Source organism: Microcaecilia unicolor, chromosome 2, assembly GCF_901765095.1.
Source record: "Microcaecilia unicolor chromosome 2, aMicUni1.1, whole genome shotgun sequence".
In the NCBI taxonomy this organism is placed as follows: Eukaryota; Metazoa; Chordata; class Amphibia; order Gymnophiona; family Siphonopidae; genus Microcaecilia; species Microcaecilia unicolor.
This window is the reverse complement of record NC_044032.1, coordinates 21,910,322-21,927,544: the sequence shown is the minus strand read 5'-3', so window position 1 is coordinate 21,927,544 and position 17,223 is coordinate 21,910,322. Positions and strand designations below refer to the sequence as shown.

At 44.2% G+C, this 17,223-nt stretch overlaps 1 protein-coding gene across 2 annotated transcripts in view; it reads left to right on the top strand.

Annotated features, from left to right (window-relative positions):
* The window catches only part of CNTFR (ciliary neurotrophic factor receptor), a 901,912-nt gene that overhangs the window by 480,571 nt on the left and 404,118 nt on the right, over positions 1-17,223 (top strand). For both annotated transcript variants that reach the window (XM_030192837.1, XM_030192836.1), the window contains exon 2: positions 16,403-16,484. In XM_030192837.1, coding sequence (XP_030048697.1) covers positions 16,403-16,484 — 82 coding nt within the window. The remainder of the gene's footprint in view (positions 1-16,402; positions 16,485-17,223) is intronic.

Below are 17,223 nucleotides of genomic sequence, written 5' to 3'. Positions count from 1 at the left end.
ATAGGGGCCACCCTAGAGGTCTCCAGGGTCACCATTGGCCCCTGGGCCTTACATTGAAGAACACTGTCCTAGGCAGTTGAGTTTTAATGAATATGCATATGAGATATCTGCATGCACTGGGGAGGGAAGGGAGACTAAGAACCAGCTCCAGCACCACTCCTTAGAGTCCTTATCAGTAATCATATTTAGCTTTTCTATGATATCAGACCATAGCCCCAACTCCAACTGAGACTCCAGCTTAGACTTATAAAGAAGAAGAAGGAAATAACTGAATAAAACATATGTTATTTCTCGCCCCTTTCTGGCCTAGTCAGCAGACCTGCTGCCTCACCAGAATCAGATATTTCTTTTGTAAACATCTATGAGGAAATGTTCTAGTATTGCTGTGTGAGGAAGGCTCCTGTGGACACAGAATATGCATTAACATCTAACACCTTGATTGTCCAGGTGATATGATACAGACGTTCAAATATTTGAAAGGTATTAATCTGCAAACGAACCTTTTCCGGAGATGGGAAGGCAGTAGAACGAGAGGGCATGAAATGAGATTGAAGGGGGGCAGACTCAAGAAAAATGTCAGGAAGTATTTTTTCACGGAGAGGGTGGTGGATGGTTGGAATGCCCTCCCGCGGGAGGTGGTGGAAATGAAAACGGTAACAGAATTCAAACACGCGTGGGATAAACATAAAGGAATCCTGTTCAGAAGGAATGGATCCTAAGGAGCTTAGCCGAGATTGGGTGGCAGAGCCGCTGGCGGGAGGCGGGGATAGTGCTGGGCAGACTTACATGGTCTGTGCTCTGAAAAGGACAGGTACAAATCAAAGTAGGGTATACACAAAAAGTAGCACATATGAGTTTATCTTGTTGGGCAGACTGGATGGACCGTGCAGGTCTTTTTCTGCCGTCATTTACTATGTTACTATGTATACGGAATCAGGGTCATTATTTTCACTTATTTGATGAGTGAGTTCCCCAGAAGGGTAATGTGAAGCTGCAGCACGAGTGCACTTTGAAGGTCAGTAAAAGAAATTTGAACCATATGCCTAAATGGGTAGGGAGTGAATGAAGTGACTTGCTACACTCACATAACGCCTCAACACTGATGAAAGATAAGTCATGCAGCAAACATTTGAATAGATTGAAGGGGAGATAGATGGGTCAATGAGAGACCAGGGAGGAGCAGGTTGCAATGGTCTAAGCGGGAGATGATGAGAGCATGAATGATAGTTTTGGTTGTGTGTTCAGAAAGGAAGGGACACATTTTGGTGTTGATATAGAAAAAGAAATGTTAAGTTATAGCAGTCTGGTGGATATGTGTAGAGAAAGAAAGAAAGGAGTCAAAGATGATGCCAAGCTTACAAGGTGAGAGGACTTGGAGAAAAGTCTTATCAACAGAAATCAAGAACATGGGAAGGGTAAGGGGAGAGGGGTGTTTACAGGGAAAGATAAGAAGCTCTGTTATAACCTTATTAAATTTCATGGTGGTGGGATATCCAGAAAGCAGTGTCAGGTAAGCAGGCTGAGATTTGGACCTGGATTCCTGGTGAAGTTTCTGGTGCAAAGAGTCTTCAGCTAAAAGATTGTAATAAAAGTCATGGGAAGAGATGAGAGTTCAAAGGGATCAACTACAGAAAAGAGAAGAGGTCCCTGAGGGAAACTGATTGATAGAGGGATAGTGCTAACTAGAATTTACACTAAAAGTGTGATGGGGAGATAAGTAAAAAAGAACCAAGAAAGATCAGAATACCGAAATCCAAGTGATGACAGAGTATCCAGGAGAAGGTGGTAATCAACAGTGTCAAAAGCAGCGGATAGGTTAAGAAGGATGAAGATTGAGTAAAGGTCCTTGGGTCTAGCCAGGAACAGGTCACTGAGACATTGGCATGGGCTGTTTCCTTAGAATGTAGAGGGTGAAAGCCAGATTGTAGTGGATCAAAAAGACCTTGAGATGAAAAAGTCAAGACAGTGGCAGTGAACAGCTCATTCATGTAGCTTGGATGCAGAAAAGAGGAAGGAAAGTAGAGTCTAATGAAGCGTTTTTGTGGAGTTGTGTGATCACAGCATGTTTGAAGGCATCAGGAACAGTTGTAATGGAAAATCACAGATTGAAGCTATACGACATCGAGGTGAAAGCAGAGTAGTAGTATAGAAATAGGATCAAAGAAACAGGTAGTGAGTGTGGAGGAGGAGAGATGATTAGCAGTTCCCTCTTCTGTGATTTTAGTAAAGGAAGAACGGATGGCATTGGCTGAGGGAAGGATAAAGGAATGTAATGGTGGGGGAGGGGAAGGGGATATGATGGTGACTTGCGGAGAACTCCAGATTAACCCTGTGAACCTTGTTGTAGAAATTGTCAACCACAGCCTATGCAGAGAAATGAAAGGGGGGAATTGGAGGTGAAGGCAATTAAGGAAGAAATTGAGTGTGGCAAAGAGACAGTATGATTTGGAAGCAAAGGATTTTGTCAACTGGACATAGTAGTATTGTTTGATGAATGCAATAGCTGAATGGAAGAGGTCAGCATGAGTCTGAAATGTAGGAAGTCAGCATGAGCAGGAGATTTTCGTCAAGGGTGCTCTTGCAGAACAAGCACAAGAATGGAGGACGTGAATTCTGAAGGTCAACCAAGGTTTGGGTTTGCTCAAGCTTCCAGGATGATAAAGGAGAAAAGCAAGAGTTGTCCAAAATAGAAAAAAGTACAATAACATAGGAAGAGAGTTCCTCATCAACAAAATACCTTATGAAAAACTCCTGGGGAAATAAAAAAATTCATAGGAGGCAAAAAATGTCCTACTGGTTAAAAGATAGAGAACAGAGAGCAGAACTAAATTGCCATTTTTCTCAATGGAAGAAGGTAGATAGTGGAGTTCCCAGTGGGATCTGTACAGGGACAAGTGTTTTTTAATATATTTATAAAAGAGCTGGAAATGGGAACAAGTAAGGTCATGAAATTTGCAGATGACAAGAAATTATTCAAAGTCGTGAAACTATTGGGACAAATTGCAGAAAGATCTTGCAAGACTGGGAGACTGATCATGGCAGATGAAATTCAATGAGGACAATTGCAATGTAATGTACATAAGGAAGCATAACCCGAATTACAACTCCATAATGCTAGGTTCCACATTAGGACTGACCAACCAGTAGCATGCAAAAAAAGCAAACGGAATGTTGGTAATTATTAGGAGAGGAAAAGAGAATAAAACAAAGAATTATCATATTGCCTCTGTGTAACGCACCTTGAGTGTTTTGTGCAGTTCCAGTCATGACATCTCAAAAAACGATACAGTAGAATTAGAAAAGGAACATAGAAGTGACCAAAAAGATAGAGGGGATGAAACAACTACTACTACTACTACTTAACATTTCTAAAGCGTTACCAGGGTTACGCAGCACTGTACAATTTCACAAAGAGAGACAGTCCCTGCTCAAAGAGCTTACAATCTAATAGACACGTGAACGGTCGGACCGATAGGGGCAGTCAAAATAGGGGCAGTCTGGATTCACTGAACGGTAAGGGTTAGGTGCCGAACGCGGCATTGAAGAGGTGGGCTTTAAGCAAAGATTTGAAGATGGGTAGGGAGGGGGCTTGGTGTAAGGGCTCAGGAAGTTTATTCCAAGCATAGGGTGAGGCGAGGCAGAATGAGCAGAGCCTGGAGTTGGCGGTGGTGGTGATGGGTACTGAGAGGAGGGATTTGTCCTGTGAGCGGAGGTTTCGGGTGGGAACGTAAGGGGAGATGAGGGTAGAGAGGTAGTGAGGGGCAGCAGACTGAGTGCATTTGTAGGTAAGAATGAGAAGCTTGAACTGAATGCGGTATCGGATTGGAAGCCGGTGAAGTGACCTGAGGAGAGGGGTGATATGAGTATATCCTGTGAGAAAAGGCTAAAGATGTTAGGGCTCGTCATCTTGGAGAACAGACAGCTGAGGGGAAATTTGATAGAAGTCTACAAAATCCTGAGCTGAGTGGAATGGACATCGATTGTTGACCATTTCAAAAATACAAAAATTAGTGGATGTGCTATTCAGTTACAAAGTAGTGCATTTAAAACAAACAGGATAAAATATTTTTTTATCTTCTTAATAGATGTGGTAAAAGCATTTAGCGGGGCATTTTCGAAAGAACGTCCAAGTCAGTATTGGAATGTCCTGTTTATAATGTCCAAAAAAACCCCGTCCATCTCACAGCCATCTTTGAACAGGGAAACCATTAGGAAAACCATCCTTAATAAAGGATGTAGTAAACTTATGGGGAGCATGTGTTAGAGTTTAGCGTTAACTACAGCAGGAAGTCTCGGCAGCCATTTTGAAAACATGGTGACACCGGGCAGATCAATGGCAGCGGGCAGGAAAGAGTAGGGTTCTTTCCTGTTGTACTGTCTGTGCCCTGAAGAGCACAGGTACAAATCAAAGTAGGGTATACACAAAAAGTAGCACATATGAGTTATCTTGTTGGGCAGACTGGATGGACCGTGCAGGTCTTTTTCTGCCGTCATCTACTGTGTTACTATGTATGTATGTTCCCAAAGAGGCCACTAGACCATCTGGGCCCTTCAAGGTAGACCTGGAGAGGGCAAACTAGTGTGCAGGTGGTAGGGTGGAGTGCGGATGCGGGGCACCAGCTGTGCCCGTGATGCCCAATGACCCTTACTGCCCGGGGGCACAGAGCACTGTCAGTCCGCCCCTGTCTGTGAAGTAAGTGCATGACAGATGCTAAGATGCCTGGGTGTGCCATTAGTTGAGGTGGCAAGGAAGATAGTGTGTAGTACTAAACTTGGGGGGGGGGGGGGATGATGATTGCATCCCACCCTAAAAGAAAAGCTAGAAACTTAGAAAATCTCTTTGCAGTTAGTGTCTGGAGGCTTTCACAGTATAGGCTCTGGTTTCTCAGAAGGTGTCGCAGGGTGCAGTGCTTGAGAGCATGTGTATAGATACACATGTAATTCCATGAACCTGCTGTCACTTACAGACATGTAAGTATGTATACAATGCATGTTTGCATGTGCTGTAACACACACAGCGTGTTTAGTGTATATGCACATGGCGGTTCAGCCTTCACTCCGTCCCTCACACTTTGACATTGCCATTGGAACTATATTCACAGCTGAGGGCAATTAGCAGAAAAACAGTCCATTAAAGGGCAACTCCCATGTTCTTCTCTTCACATGTGTTTTCCGACTGCTAATTACTCTCCCTTTCAACAATAATAAACTTGCCAGCACCAAGCTCCAGTCTGGAAAACAAGAAATGGCCCCCATAACTCATGATGTCACTCAGTTGAAGGAATAAGAAATGCAGCTGCATGCCGCCTTCAGCTCTCTCCATCCGTTTCATCGTAAGAGTAAGAGAGTTGTCTAGCTCTTGTGTTTCAATTCTATTCTAAGCCTGGAGCCCTGAAATAGATGCAGTATAGTTCTGATCTAAGCATTATGTCTTCAGGGAGTTAAATAATAAGGAAGCTCCTCTTGCAACAGGGCCCATTGTTTGCTCTCTGCTGAAATATAATGTACAACTAAGTGATAAAGAATAGACTAAATAGTCCACACGTGTTGCGCACTCAGTTGAGGAGAAAAAGCCTCCGAATTTCACAAGGAAGGCGTATAGCAATCGCAGTCAATGCTTAGTAGCTGACTGACTGTCCTTTCGTGATGTATGTAATCGTAGTCAAACCCCCTCCTCCAAATTGCGCGTGTGGATATTATAATGTTCAAGAAGGCATACCGTAATGATCCATCCTAAATACTAGACAACTAGACTTTACATGAACTAGACAAAACCGAACTCTTTACACTAGACTGATAACCTTCGTTGCTACTAACGAAAGTTACGCAATACGCACTACCACATTATTTCTCATGCCGGAAATGTAGTAGTAGTAGTAGTATCACATACCGTGTAAAATGAGTTTATCTTGTTGGGCAGACTGGATGGACCGTACAGGTCTTTATCTGCCGTCATTTACTATATTACTATCCAGCTTATAATTGAAAAAGAAAAACGCCTATATTGCAACCCAAATCGGGAGATAGACGTTTATCTCACAAAAACGAATAAAGCGGTATAATCGAAAGCCGAATTTGGACGTTTTCAACTGCACTCCGTCGCGGATGCGGACAAAGTTGATGGGGGCGTGTCAAAGGCGAGGTGAAGGCGGAACTGGGGCGTGGTTATCGGCCGATCAGAGATAGGCGCCTTTCGCCGATAATGGGAAAAAAATATGCGTTTTTAGCGAGAATTTAGGGCACTTTTCCTGGACCCTGTTTTTCCACGAATAGGGCCCCAAAAAGTGCCTTAAATGACCAGATGACCACTGGAGGGAGTCGGGGATGACCTCCCCTGACTCCCCCAGTGGTCACTAACCCCCTCCAACCACAAAACATGATGTTTCACAACTTTTTATTTTCACCCTCAAATGTCATACCCACCTCCCTGGCAGCAGTATGCAGGTCACTGGAGCAGTTATTAGGGGGTGCAATGGACGTCAGGCAGGTAGACCCAGGCCCATCCCCCCCCCCCACCTGTTACACTTGTGCTGCTTAATGCTTATTAGTCGTCCAACCCCTCAAACCCACTGTACCCACATGTAGGTGCCCCCCTTCACCCCTTAGGGCTATAGTAATGGTGTAGACTTGTGGGCAGTGGGTTTTGAGGGGGATTTGGGGGGCTCAACACACAAGGGAAGGGTGCTATGCACCTGGGAGCTCTTTTACCTTTTTTTTTTGTTTTTGTAAAAGTGCCCCCTAGGGTGCCCGGTTGGTGTCCTGGCATGTGAGGGGGACCAGTGCACTACGAATCCTGGCCCCTCCCACGAATAAATGTCTTGGAGTTATTCGTTTTTGAGCTGAGCGCTGTCATTTTCCGTTATCGCTGAAAAACAAAAACGCCCACCTCACAAATTGTCGAATAAAACATGGACGTCTATTGTTTGCGAAAATACAGTTGGGTCCGCCCCTTCACGGACCCGTTCTCGGAGATAAACGCCCATGGAGATAGACGTTTTCATTCGATTATGCCCCTCTATGGGTTCAGATGTTTGCAGCGAGTAGAAACCACAAAAAAGTGGAGGAACAGTCGATCCCTGTGTCAGAACAGTTCAGCAGAGAAAGGCACTTTCAACGAACCAGGGGAGACGTATATACAATAAATAGTCTTTATTTTAAGGAACATCAAATGACTCGACACAGCTGCTGTGTTTCGGCGCCTATGCGCCTGCTTCAGGAGGCATTTGGAAGTATTACGTTTGAGCTTTTGGATCGTGGCTCTTGTTCTGAGTTCTCTCCTCAATAACGTAACCAAGATAACAACAGTTGTCTTTTTTTAGACCTTGGAAACATCAGAAGACTCCTGAAGCAGGCGCATAGGCGCCGAAACACAGCAGCTGTGTCGAGTCGTTTGATGTTTCTTCAGATGTGTTTTCAGAACAGATGGTAGTCTGTCTACTAGGCACGGTGAAAAACATTTCTATACAGGCAATACCCACACCTTCTTCTAGTGATGTCTGTCTTACGGTCATGATCAATGTGGAAACACTGAATCAGTCCACAATGAGTTCTTACGTAAGAAATGGGTCCGAGTCCAGTACTTTGCATTGGCTCGAGTGGCTATGCTCTGTTTATGTGCAGGACCTCTAAGCAAGTTTGGAGATGGTCACTCCTGGGCATTTTTGATTAGCTTCATCCCAGTGATGTACGTGGCATAAGAATGAGGAAATGAATGAGTCAGTCTCCTTCAGTAATTTTCTTCATCAAATCGGTATCACTTACTTAGCTTGACCATTTGACACTGGGTGAAAAGATAAAATGGTTGATTGACAAATCAGATTCTGGTTTACATATGTATTTAGTGTATTTTAAGTTCAAAAATGTAAAGTAAGGGTTTATACAACTGCAGCCTAAGAAGCAATACAGCAAGAAAGACAAAATGAAAATGAAACAGAGGGAGGACTGACACATCCAAGGTGTCACACTTTAGGTGCAACTGAATTCTCGAAAGACAAGTAGGACATCATTGCTCGCATATGGGTGACATCATCTGATGGAACCCCGGTGCAGAGAACTTCCCAGCAATAGTTCTAGAAGCCTTTGGAAGACCTCGCTGCACACGTGCCCAGACCTACTGCCCACCACCGCAACACGGAACCAGACAGTGTCTCTTCATCCACAGAGCAATGAGGACATGCTCTTCCGTTTCTCCACACAGCTCGCACCTGAGTAGGCTTACGGCCTGATTTATTTTTCTCATGTAAGTGCTTCTCTCCTTTTTTAATTATTTTTTAGTGTTTTCAGCACTTCTAAGTTTTCTTTATTTTCCACGGCTTCTCGGCCCCCTTAGGCCTAAGTTCTCTAGAGGGGGTTAATTTTTTTTCTGTTATTTTCCACGATAGATCCCTTTAATTTTGCTTCAGCTATCTTCCCTGCCATGTGACAGAAACCTCCCAGTGGGTTCAAGAAGTGCTCCCGGTGTGCCAGGACCATGTCACTTACTGACACACATACTTTCTGCCTGTCATGCCTGCGTCTAACCGTAAGCCTTTATAGTCAGACTGGGGGTTCAAAATTGCAGGGGCAATCCCGAGAATAATGTAGCAAGGGTGGTGCTGAAAACGGCAAAGGGGGAAGCTCTCGACACAGCCTAGCTGGCGAAACATGCATGTCGGACAATTTTGAAGCCCCAGTCTGACTATCTATAAAGATAAGTACTTAAATTATGAAAATACCTTAAATTATGAAAATACAAGGAAACTGATTATATGAAAAGCCGATGAGGAAGTTGGTGCTAAATACATTTCCAAAAAATAAGATTTGGTTATGAGCACCGCTGAGGCAAAAAATTGGAAAAAGAAAAATATATATAGGAGGGAGCATAACCATATTTACCTAGGATCCATTAAGTTTGAAGTTTTGAACTGCTATATTTACATACATTATTTTTCTAATCATTGATATAATGCTACTGGACATACGTAGCACTGTACACATTATATGCAGGTACTTTCTCTGTCCCTAGTTGGCTCACAGTCTAAGGTGTTGTTTGTATCTGGGGCAGGGGCGTAGCCACACAACAGATTTTGGGTGGGCCTAGGCAAGAAATGGGTGGGCACCAAGTGTTCTTCCCAACCCCCACCAGAAAAACATCTGAGCTGGCGAGAAAATGCTTCTTTCCTCCTTGGCAGTCTGCAGTAGCCGTGCGCTGAAATCTGAGCATGCACAGGTGCCAGTATCGTGGAGAGCAGCATTTTAATGACTATCAGGGGGAAGTCTTCAGCTGGCAGAGATTGGGATCCCCACCAGCTACCGCTAAACGTGTGCTCCTGTTGGGTGAGCCTGAGCCCTAAGTGGGTGGGCACTGACCCACCCAGGCCCACTTATCTGGGGCATTGGAGGTTTAAGGGGTCCCTACAAAGTGGCTGGCACAGCAATTAGCACCTGGGTTTCCATACACTGTAGCGCGACTGAAAAATGGCCGTGGCTGTTTTTTTTAATAGCCATGCACTAATTTTCCCATTAGCACGTGGCCATTGCTGCTGGGAACCCTTACCATCACCTGTTTAGGATGTGGTAAGGGCTCCCGCGTTACTCCTGCAGTAATCATGTAACGTGCCTGTGCTACCTGATTAGCTCAGGAATACCTACACTCCACCCTCTCCAGACATGCCTCCCCTGGCAAAAAATATCAAATATTTTTTTTCTACGGGATTAGCGTCAGGGGCGTAGCTACGTGGGGCCACGGGGGCATGGGCCCCCACAGATTACGCCCTGACCCCTCTACATTTGCCCCGCTGCCGCCGCCCGCCATATCAGGTACCTTGTTTGCTGGAAGGGGGTCCACAAACCCCGCCAGCCGAAGAGTCTTCTTCAGCGCCGGTCAACTCCGGCGCCTTCGTTGTGTGATCATCTGTTTCTGACGCCTTACGTCCTGCACCATGCATGTAGCCCTGTGCAGGATGTAAGGCGTCAGAAACAGATGATCACACAACAAAGGCGCCCGAGTCGACCGGCGTTGAAGAAGACTCTTCAGCTGGCAGGGATTGGGGACCCCCGCCAGCAAACAAGGTACCTGATGCGGCGGCGGGGCAGGGGGCAAGCGGTGGGGAGGGTTTGCAGTCGCGGCAGGGAGGGTTGCGGCGACGGGGTTTTTTTTGCGATTGCGGTAGGGGGGTGTCCAAAGTGGCGTGGGGGCGTCGGCTAAACAGTGCCCCCACCTCGGGCTCTGGCCCCCCCTTCCGCCAAGGTCTGGCTATACCCCTGATTAGCGTGTGCTGCTGACCAATCTACCATGAGACGCTTCAGCGTGTCCCACAGTACTACCCTTTTACCGCACGATAGGCCCCTGTTAGGTCTACTGCGCCTTTACTAAAAGATCCCCTAAGCGATTTGTACAAATTCACAAGGAGCTGTGTGGGAACTGAATGCAATTCCCTAGGGTTTCAGCCCCACTGTTCTAAGCATTAGACGACTCCTTCACTCCACTCCACTCCATATATGAGGAAAGGCTAGAGGATAGGGCTCTTCAGCTTGGAAAAGAGAGGGCTGAGGGGGGATATTATTGAGGTCTATAAAATCCTAAGTGGTGTGGAGCGGGTGGAGGCGAATTGGTTTTTACTCATTCAAAAAGTACAAAGACCAGGGGACAGTCAAGGAAGTTACATGGCAATACTTTTAAAACAAATAGAAGGACATTTTAAGCTCTGGACCCTGTTGCCGGAGGATGTGGTAATGGTGGTTAGCTTATCTGGGTTTAAAAAGGGTTTGGACAAGTTCCTGGAGGAAAAGTCCATGGCTGCTACTGAGACAGACACGGGAACCTACTGCCTGCCCTGGGATTGCTAGCATGGAATGTTGTTACTCTTTGGAATTCTGGAAAGTTGCTACTCTTTGGGATTCTGGAATGTTATTACACTTTGGGATTCTGGAATGTTGCTACTCTTTGGGATTTTGGAATGTTGTTACTCTCTGGGATTCTGGAATGTTATTACACTTTGGGATTCTGGAATGTTGCTACTAATTGGGTTTTCCACCAGGTACTTGTGACCTGGATTGGCCACTGTTGGAAACAGGATATTGGGCTAGATGAACCATTGGTCTGACTCAGTATGGCTGTTCTTATGTTCTATCAGAAAAGGTAATTCAGCAGCTGAGCCAACTGACTATTGGCTGCTGTTGTCCTTGAATGAATGTTAAATAATTCTCTAATGCACATCATCTAAATATTACTGATCTATAAGAAATATCAGTCTAAATGTACAATTTTAGCAATAGTTTCCCATACTGATTTCCATGAGATAGCATCCCAGTATCAGAGATAGAATACCAATATGGTGATTTCATTTTATTTACTTCTTTGCACCGTTGTCCCATTCATTCACTGACGCTTGGAATTTAGTTTGCCTCTGAGGGCTATGCTTGGACTGTGGAGCCTTTTGAGATGGCAGGTAGGCTGGAGTTTGCGGATTTCAATTTTTTTACCTAAAAGCCTAATTTTGGCTTCCAGATCCTCCTCCCTTCTATATCACTATTCACCAAGATAGCCAGCTCCCCCCCCCCCAGCATATTTCTAACACTGTATCCATATTGATATTGAGGCTCAGAAGAACAAGACCTTTCTTCCCAAGAGAGACATTTCGCGTATTGGTGCAATCATTGGTTCTGAACCATTTGGACTACTGTAATTCCTTATACACAGGATGCAAGGCACAAACCATCAAGAAACTCCAGACAGTCCAGAACCCCGCAGCCAGATTAATATTTGGCAAAGCGAAATATGAAAGTGCCAGACCCCTTAGAGAAAGCCTGCATTGGTTCCACTGAATGACCATACTGCATTCAAGATATGTACCTTGGTCCATTAAATCATTTATGGAGATGCCCCATCTTACATGTCAGACCTAATTGACTTACCAGAGAGAAACAATAAAAGTTCATCACGCACCTGCTTAAACCTTCATTATCCCAATTGCAGAGGACTTAAATACAAGTCTGTACATACATCCAGTTTCTCATACACCTGCACACAACTATGGAATGAATTACCGTTCGCCATAAAAACAACACACAACCTGACAACCTTCCGAAAGTTATTAAAGACCTACTTATTCATAAAGGCGTACAATAAAGATTCCCCATAACGATCTGACTTCCAATCACAACTATTAAGGAACCCTGCTATCTGTTCATCCTAATTACATCCTCACTACTGAATATTATATCTTGTCCTGATATCATTATGTTATGTCATGTTTTTTTTTGTTACATTTGTACCCTGTGCTTTCCCACTCATGGCAGGCTCAATGCGGCTTACATGGGGCAATGGAGGGTTAAGTGACTTGCCCAGAGTCACAAGGAGCTGCCTGTGCCTGAAGTGGGAATCGAACTCAGTTCCTCAGGACCAAAGTCCACCACCCTAACCACTAGGCCACTCCTCCACTGTTGCTACTATTTGAAGTCGGCCCTTGCAGATCACCAATATGGCCGCGCAGGCTTCTGCTTCTGTGAGTCTGACGTCCTGCACGTACGTGCAGGACGTCAGACTCACAGAAACAGAAGCCTGCGCAGCCTTCTACATGGAATGTTGCTAGTGGAATAGCAACATTCCATGTAGAATCTCCAATAGTAGCAACATTCCATCTAGAATCTCCAATAGTAGCAACAGAATCTCAGTAGTAGCAACATTCCATGTAGAATCTCCAATAGTAGCAACAGAATCTCAATAGTAGCAACATTCCATCTAGAATCTCCAATAGTAGCAACATTCCATGTAGAATCTCCAATAGTATCTATTTTATTTTTGTTACATTTGTACCCTGCGCTTTCCCACTCATGGCAGGCTCAATGCGGCGGCTTACATGGGGCAATGGAGGGTTAAGTGACTTGCCCAGAGTCACAAGGAGCTGCCTGTGACTTTCAATCCACTTCCAATCCAATATGATTTACTTATGCACTCTTATTTGTAATAATTGTAAAATTATTATTTCGTTAATACGATTGCTATGATATTCTATGTACCCATCTGTATCTATATTCTGAAATTCTTACCCTATAATGTGTACATGTTGCTATAACACTTTGTAAGCCACATTGAGCCTGCAAATAGGTGGGAAAATGTGGGATACAAATGCAGCAAATAAATAAATAAAATATTACTATGATTTAATTTGGCTGATTCCAAATGTAGTGGCCCATGGTAAAAAGTGGCCTGTGGTAGTTTGGGTGCGTGTTTTTGGCGTGCGCTGGGCCATTTTTTACCGCAGCTGGGGGACAGTAAATGGCCATGTGTTAGAATTAAAGATAGCGTGTGGCTATTTACTTCTTGAGCCCTTACCGCCACCCAGTGACCTAGTGGTAAGAGCTCACGTGTTACAAGCGCGGTACTCGTGCAATGTAGCTGCACTGCTGATTATCTCCGGGAACGCACCCCACCAACCTCACCATTACAGCCGGGTGGGCACGCTAACCAGAATACCATTTGTGAGATTACATTGGGATTGGCAAGCCATTTTTTTGTGAGGTGGCTCTTGCCAGCCCTTAGCGACGCCTAGGGGCGCTCTAAGGTCTCTTTTACCGTAGTTTGCAAAAAGGGCCCCTAACTTTAGTTTTGGCTGCTAAAAAATGACCTGTACATCTTCACCAGAGTCCCAAGCAGTCAATAGAACTGAAGACTGACTTGAAGGATATTTTGCATTCTGATGGAAGGGAGGAACGATGCAGTTCAGAGATCAAGAGTTTATGAATAAGGAGCACAATATAACAAAATTATTTTAGGATTAAGTAGAGGAGTGGCCTAGTGGTTAGTGTGGTGGACTTTGGTCCTGGGGAACTGAGTAACTGAGTTTGATTCCCACTTTAGGCACAGGCAGCTCCTTGTGACTCTGGGCAAGTCACTTAACCCTCCATTGCCCCATGTAAGCCGCATTGAGCCTGCCATGAGTGGGAAAGCGCAGGTTACAAATGTAAAAAAAATAAAATAGATACTATTGGAGATTCTACATGGAATGTTGCTATTCCACTAGCAACATTCCATGTAGAAGGCTGCGCAGGCTTCTGTTTCTGTGAGTCTGACGTCCTGCAAGTACGTGCAGGACGTCAGACTCACAGAAGCCTGTGCGGCCACATTGGTGATCTGCAAGGGCCGACTTCTACATGGAATGTTGCTTGTGGAATAGCTCTCTTCACAAGTCCAAAGATAAGAACTGTGTGTGTGCAAACAGCTTATCTATATAGTGATTTTATTACATTTTTAGTTTTTTCGTATATAATATTTTATATTATCATGTATTGATTTGGGAGCCCTCGGAAGATACCACTTTAAGGCAACTTCATTGTTTTTTGCCTAGTGGCATAGTCTCTCTTCATTGGGTCGTCCCTTTATTTGACTATTTATAAGTGCTGTTGCAAACACACTCTACCAAGTGCTCAAAAAATAGAGAGTACTACGAGAAGCTGCGTGCATAGACTGTTGGGAATTCAGAGCGGGCCATTCTAACCCGAGTCCCTGATGAAAGCAGTGAAACCCGCGGCGTCGGGCGCAATTTAGGGGAAGCCTAAGCGGACTCCAACAGCAAAAGAATATGTAGTGGCATTCAAGATAAGTTTAAGTTTTTCATTTTATTCATTTTTTTCATTTAGAGCACGCATATTTTTTGAGCACTTGGTAGAGTGTGTTTGCAACAGCACTTATAAATAGTCAAATAAAGGGACGACCCAATGAAGAGAGACTATGCCACTAGGCAAAAAACAATGAAGTTGCCTTAAAGTGGTATCTTCCGAGGGCTCCCAAATCAATACATGATAATATAAAATATTATATACGAAAAAACTAAAAATGTAATAAAATCACTATATAGATAAGCTGTTTGCACACACACAGTTCTTATCTTTGGACTTGTGAAGAGCGTGATTATATTTACCAAAGATTTTGTAGTTTGGAGATTTAAGTGGTTTCAGCTTGTGGAATAGCAACATTCCATGTAGAATCTCAAATAGTAGCAACAGTGGAGGAGTGGCCTAGTGGTTAGGGTGGTGGACTCGCAGGTCCTGGGGAACTGAGTTTGATTCCTATTTCCCACTTCAGGCACAGGCAGCTCCTTGTGACTCTGGGCAAGTCACTTAACCCTCCATTGCCCCATGTAAGCCGCAAGCGCAGGGTACAAATGTAACAAAAATAAAATAGATACTATTGGAGATTCTACATGGAATGTTGCTACTATTGGAGATTCTACATGGAATGTTGCTATTCCACTAGCAACATTCCATGTAGAAGAGGCTGCGCAGGACGTCAGACTCACAGAAGCAGAAGCCTGCGCGGCCACATTGGTGATCTGCAAGGGCCAACTTCAAATAGTAGCAATGGTGGAGGAGTGGCCTAGTAGTTAGGGTGGTGGACTTTGGTCCTGAGGAACTGAGTTTGATTCCCACTTCAGGCACAGGCAGCTCCTTGTGACTCTGGGCAAGTCACTTAACCCTCCATAGCCCCATGTAAGCCGCATTGAGCCCGCCATGAGTGGGAAAACGCAGGGTACAAATGTAACAAAAATAAAATAGATACTATTGGAGATTCTACATGGAATGTTGCTACTATTGGAGATTCTACATGGAATGTTGCTATTCCACTAGCAACATTCCATGTAGAAGGCTGTGCAGGCTTCTGTTTCTGTGAGTCTGACGTCCTGCACATACGTGCAGGACATCAGACTCGCAGAAGCCTGCACGGCCACATTGGTGATCTGCAAGGGCCAACTTCTACATGGAATGTAGCAACATTCCATGTAGAATCTCAAATAGTAGCAACAGTGGAGGAGTGGCCTAGTGGTTAGGGTGGTGGACTTTGGTCCTGGGGAACTGAGGAACTGAATTCAATTTCCACTCCAGGCACAGGCAGCTCCTTGTGACTCTGGGCAAGTCACTTAACCCTCCATTGCCCCATGTAAGCCGCATTGAGCCTGCCATGAGTGGGAAAGCACGGGGTACAAATGTAACAAAAAAACAATAAGCCCAGAAAAGAAAGATGGTATATCTTCAAAACAGGTGAGCTGACCTCCCTGGCAGTCGTGTGTATAACAGCAAACAGTGTTTTTCAGGAAATAAAACTTTGTGTTATAATATTACTTTCCCTTAATACTTCCTCTGTGAATTGGGGTTTTTCATTTCCATTCGGTGCTCTGAGTGCGGTTGCAGGGGGGGGCCAGCAGCTCATCAGCAGAAAGCTGTCACTGCTACATGGGCGTCGGGGAGCTCAAATAGCCCACATCGGATGCCCCGTTCCCTTTCTGGTTAGGATTAATCCTGTTTAATTCGAGCAGGTGTCTTGGCGTGCAGGCACGGCTCAATACTTGCAACTGGTGTGTTCGCGTGTCCTTCTGTGTTCCGATTGACCCCACCCTAATCATTTCCCCTTTGTTTCCTTCAACAGATGGCAAGCAGTGTCACGTCAGCCTGCTGTATTGTGCTGACTGCAGTAGCACTGGTACATGCACAGAGGCACGGTCAGCAGGGTAAGTGGACGATACATCCTTTCTTATGAAAAGACAAAAGAAAAAAAATGTCCAACCAGCAAACTGATGGGTCATGTGTTACAAGGCTATTCTGGCAACCCCACATCTAGTCAGATTTTCAGGATATCCACAATCAGAGATAACTTTACATATATTCGTTTTCTGGTGCGTGTAAATATATCTCTTGCTTTTCACTGTGGATATCCTGTTAGATCACCAAGACACGACATTTTCACGACCGTTAAGAGTGGGCAGACTGCACAGGCAGCCCCATGGGAACTAGTTTTGTTTCCGGTGGGAGCTGACCGTCTCTTATCGGGTTCCTTTAAAACTGCTAGCTGTGCATGGAAGAAAATGTTTCATTTTATTTTCGGTTTATTTCAGGGCTCTTTTCATTTCCTTTTTACATATAAACAACTAATTATTACCTGAATTGGTTATTACTGTATTTACCATTAAACTTCTCTTTGCTTCATGTACAATTTCTCATTCATAAGAGGTTTTCTAAGCATTAAACATTCATAGCTATCCCAGTACGTTTATGATACTGTATTGTAAAACTGGATTCTTAAAACAAATTACTTTCTTATGCATAATTCTTTGTTATGTATCTTATACTGTTTATTGTAAGCCACACTGAACTCAGACTTGGTTGGGATAATGTGAGATATAAATGTCACATAAATAAATAGTAAGAAACAAAACAGCGAAGATAACTAATAAAAGCAAAAAACAAAAA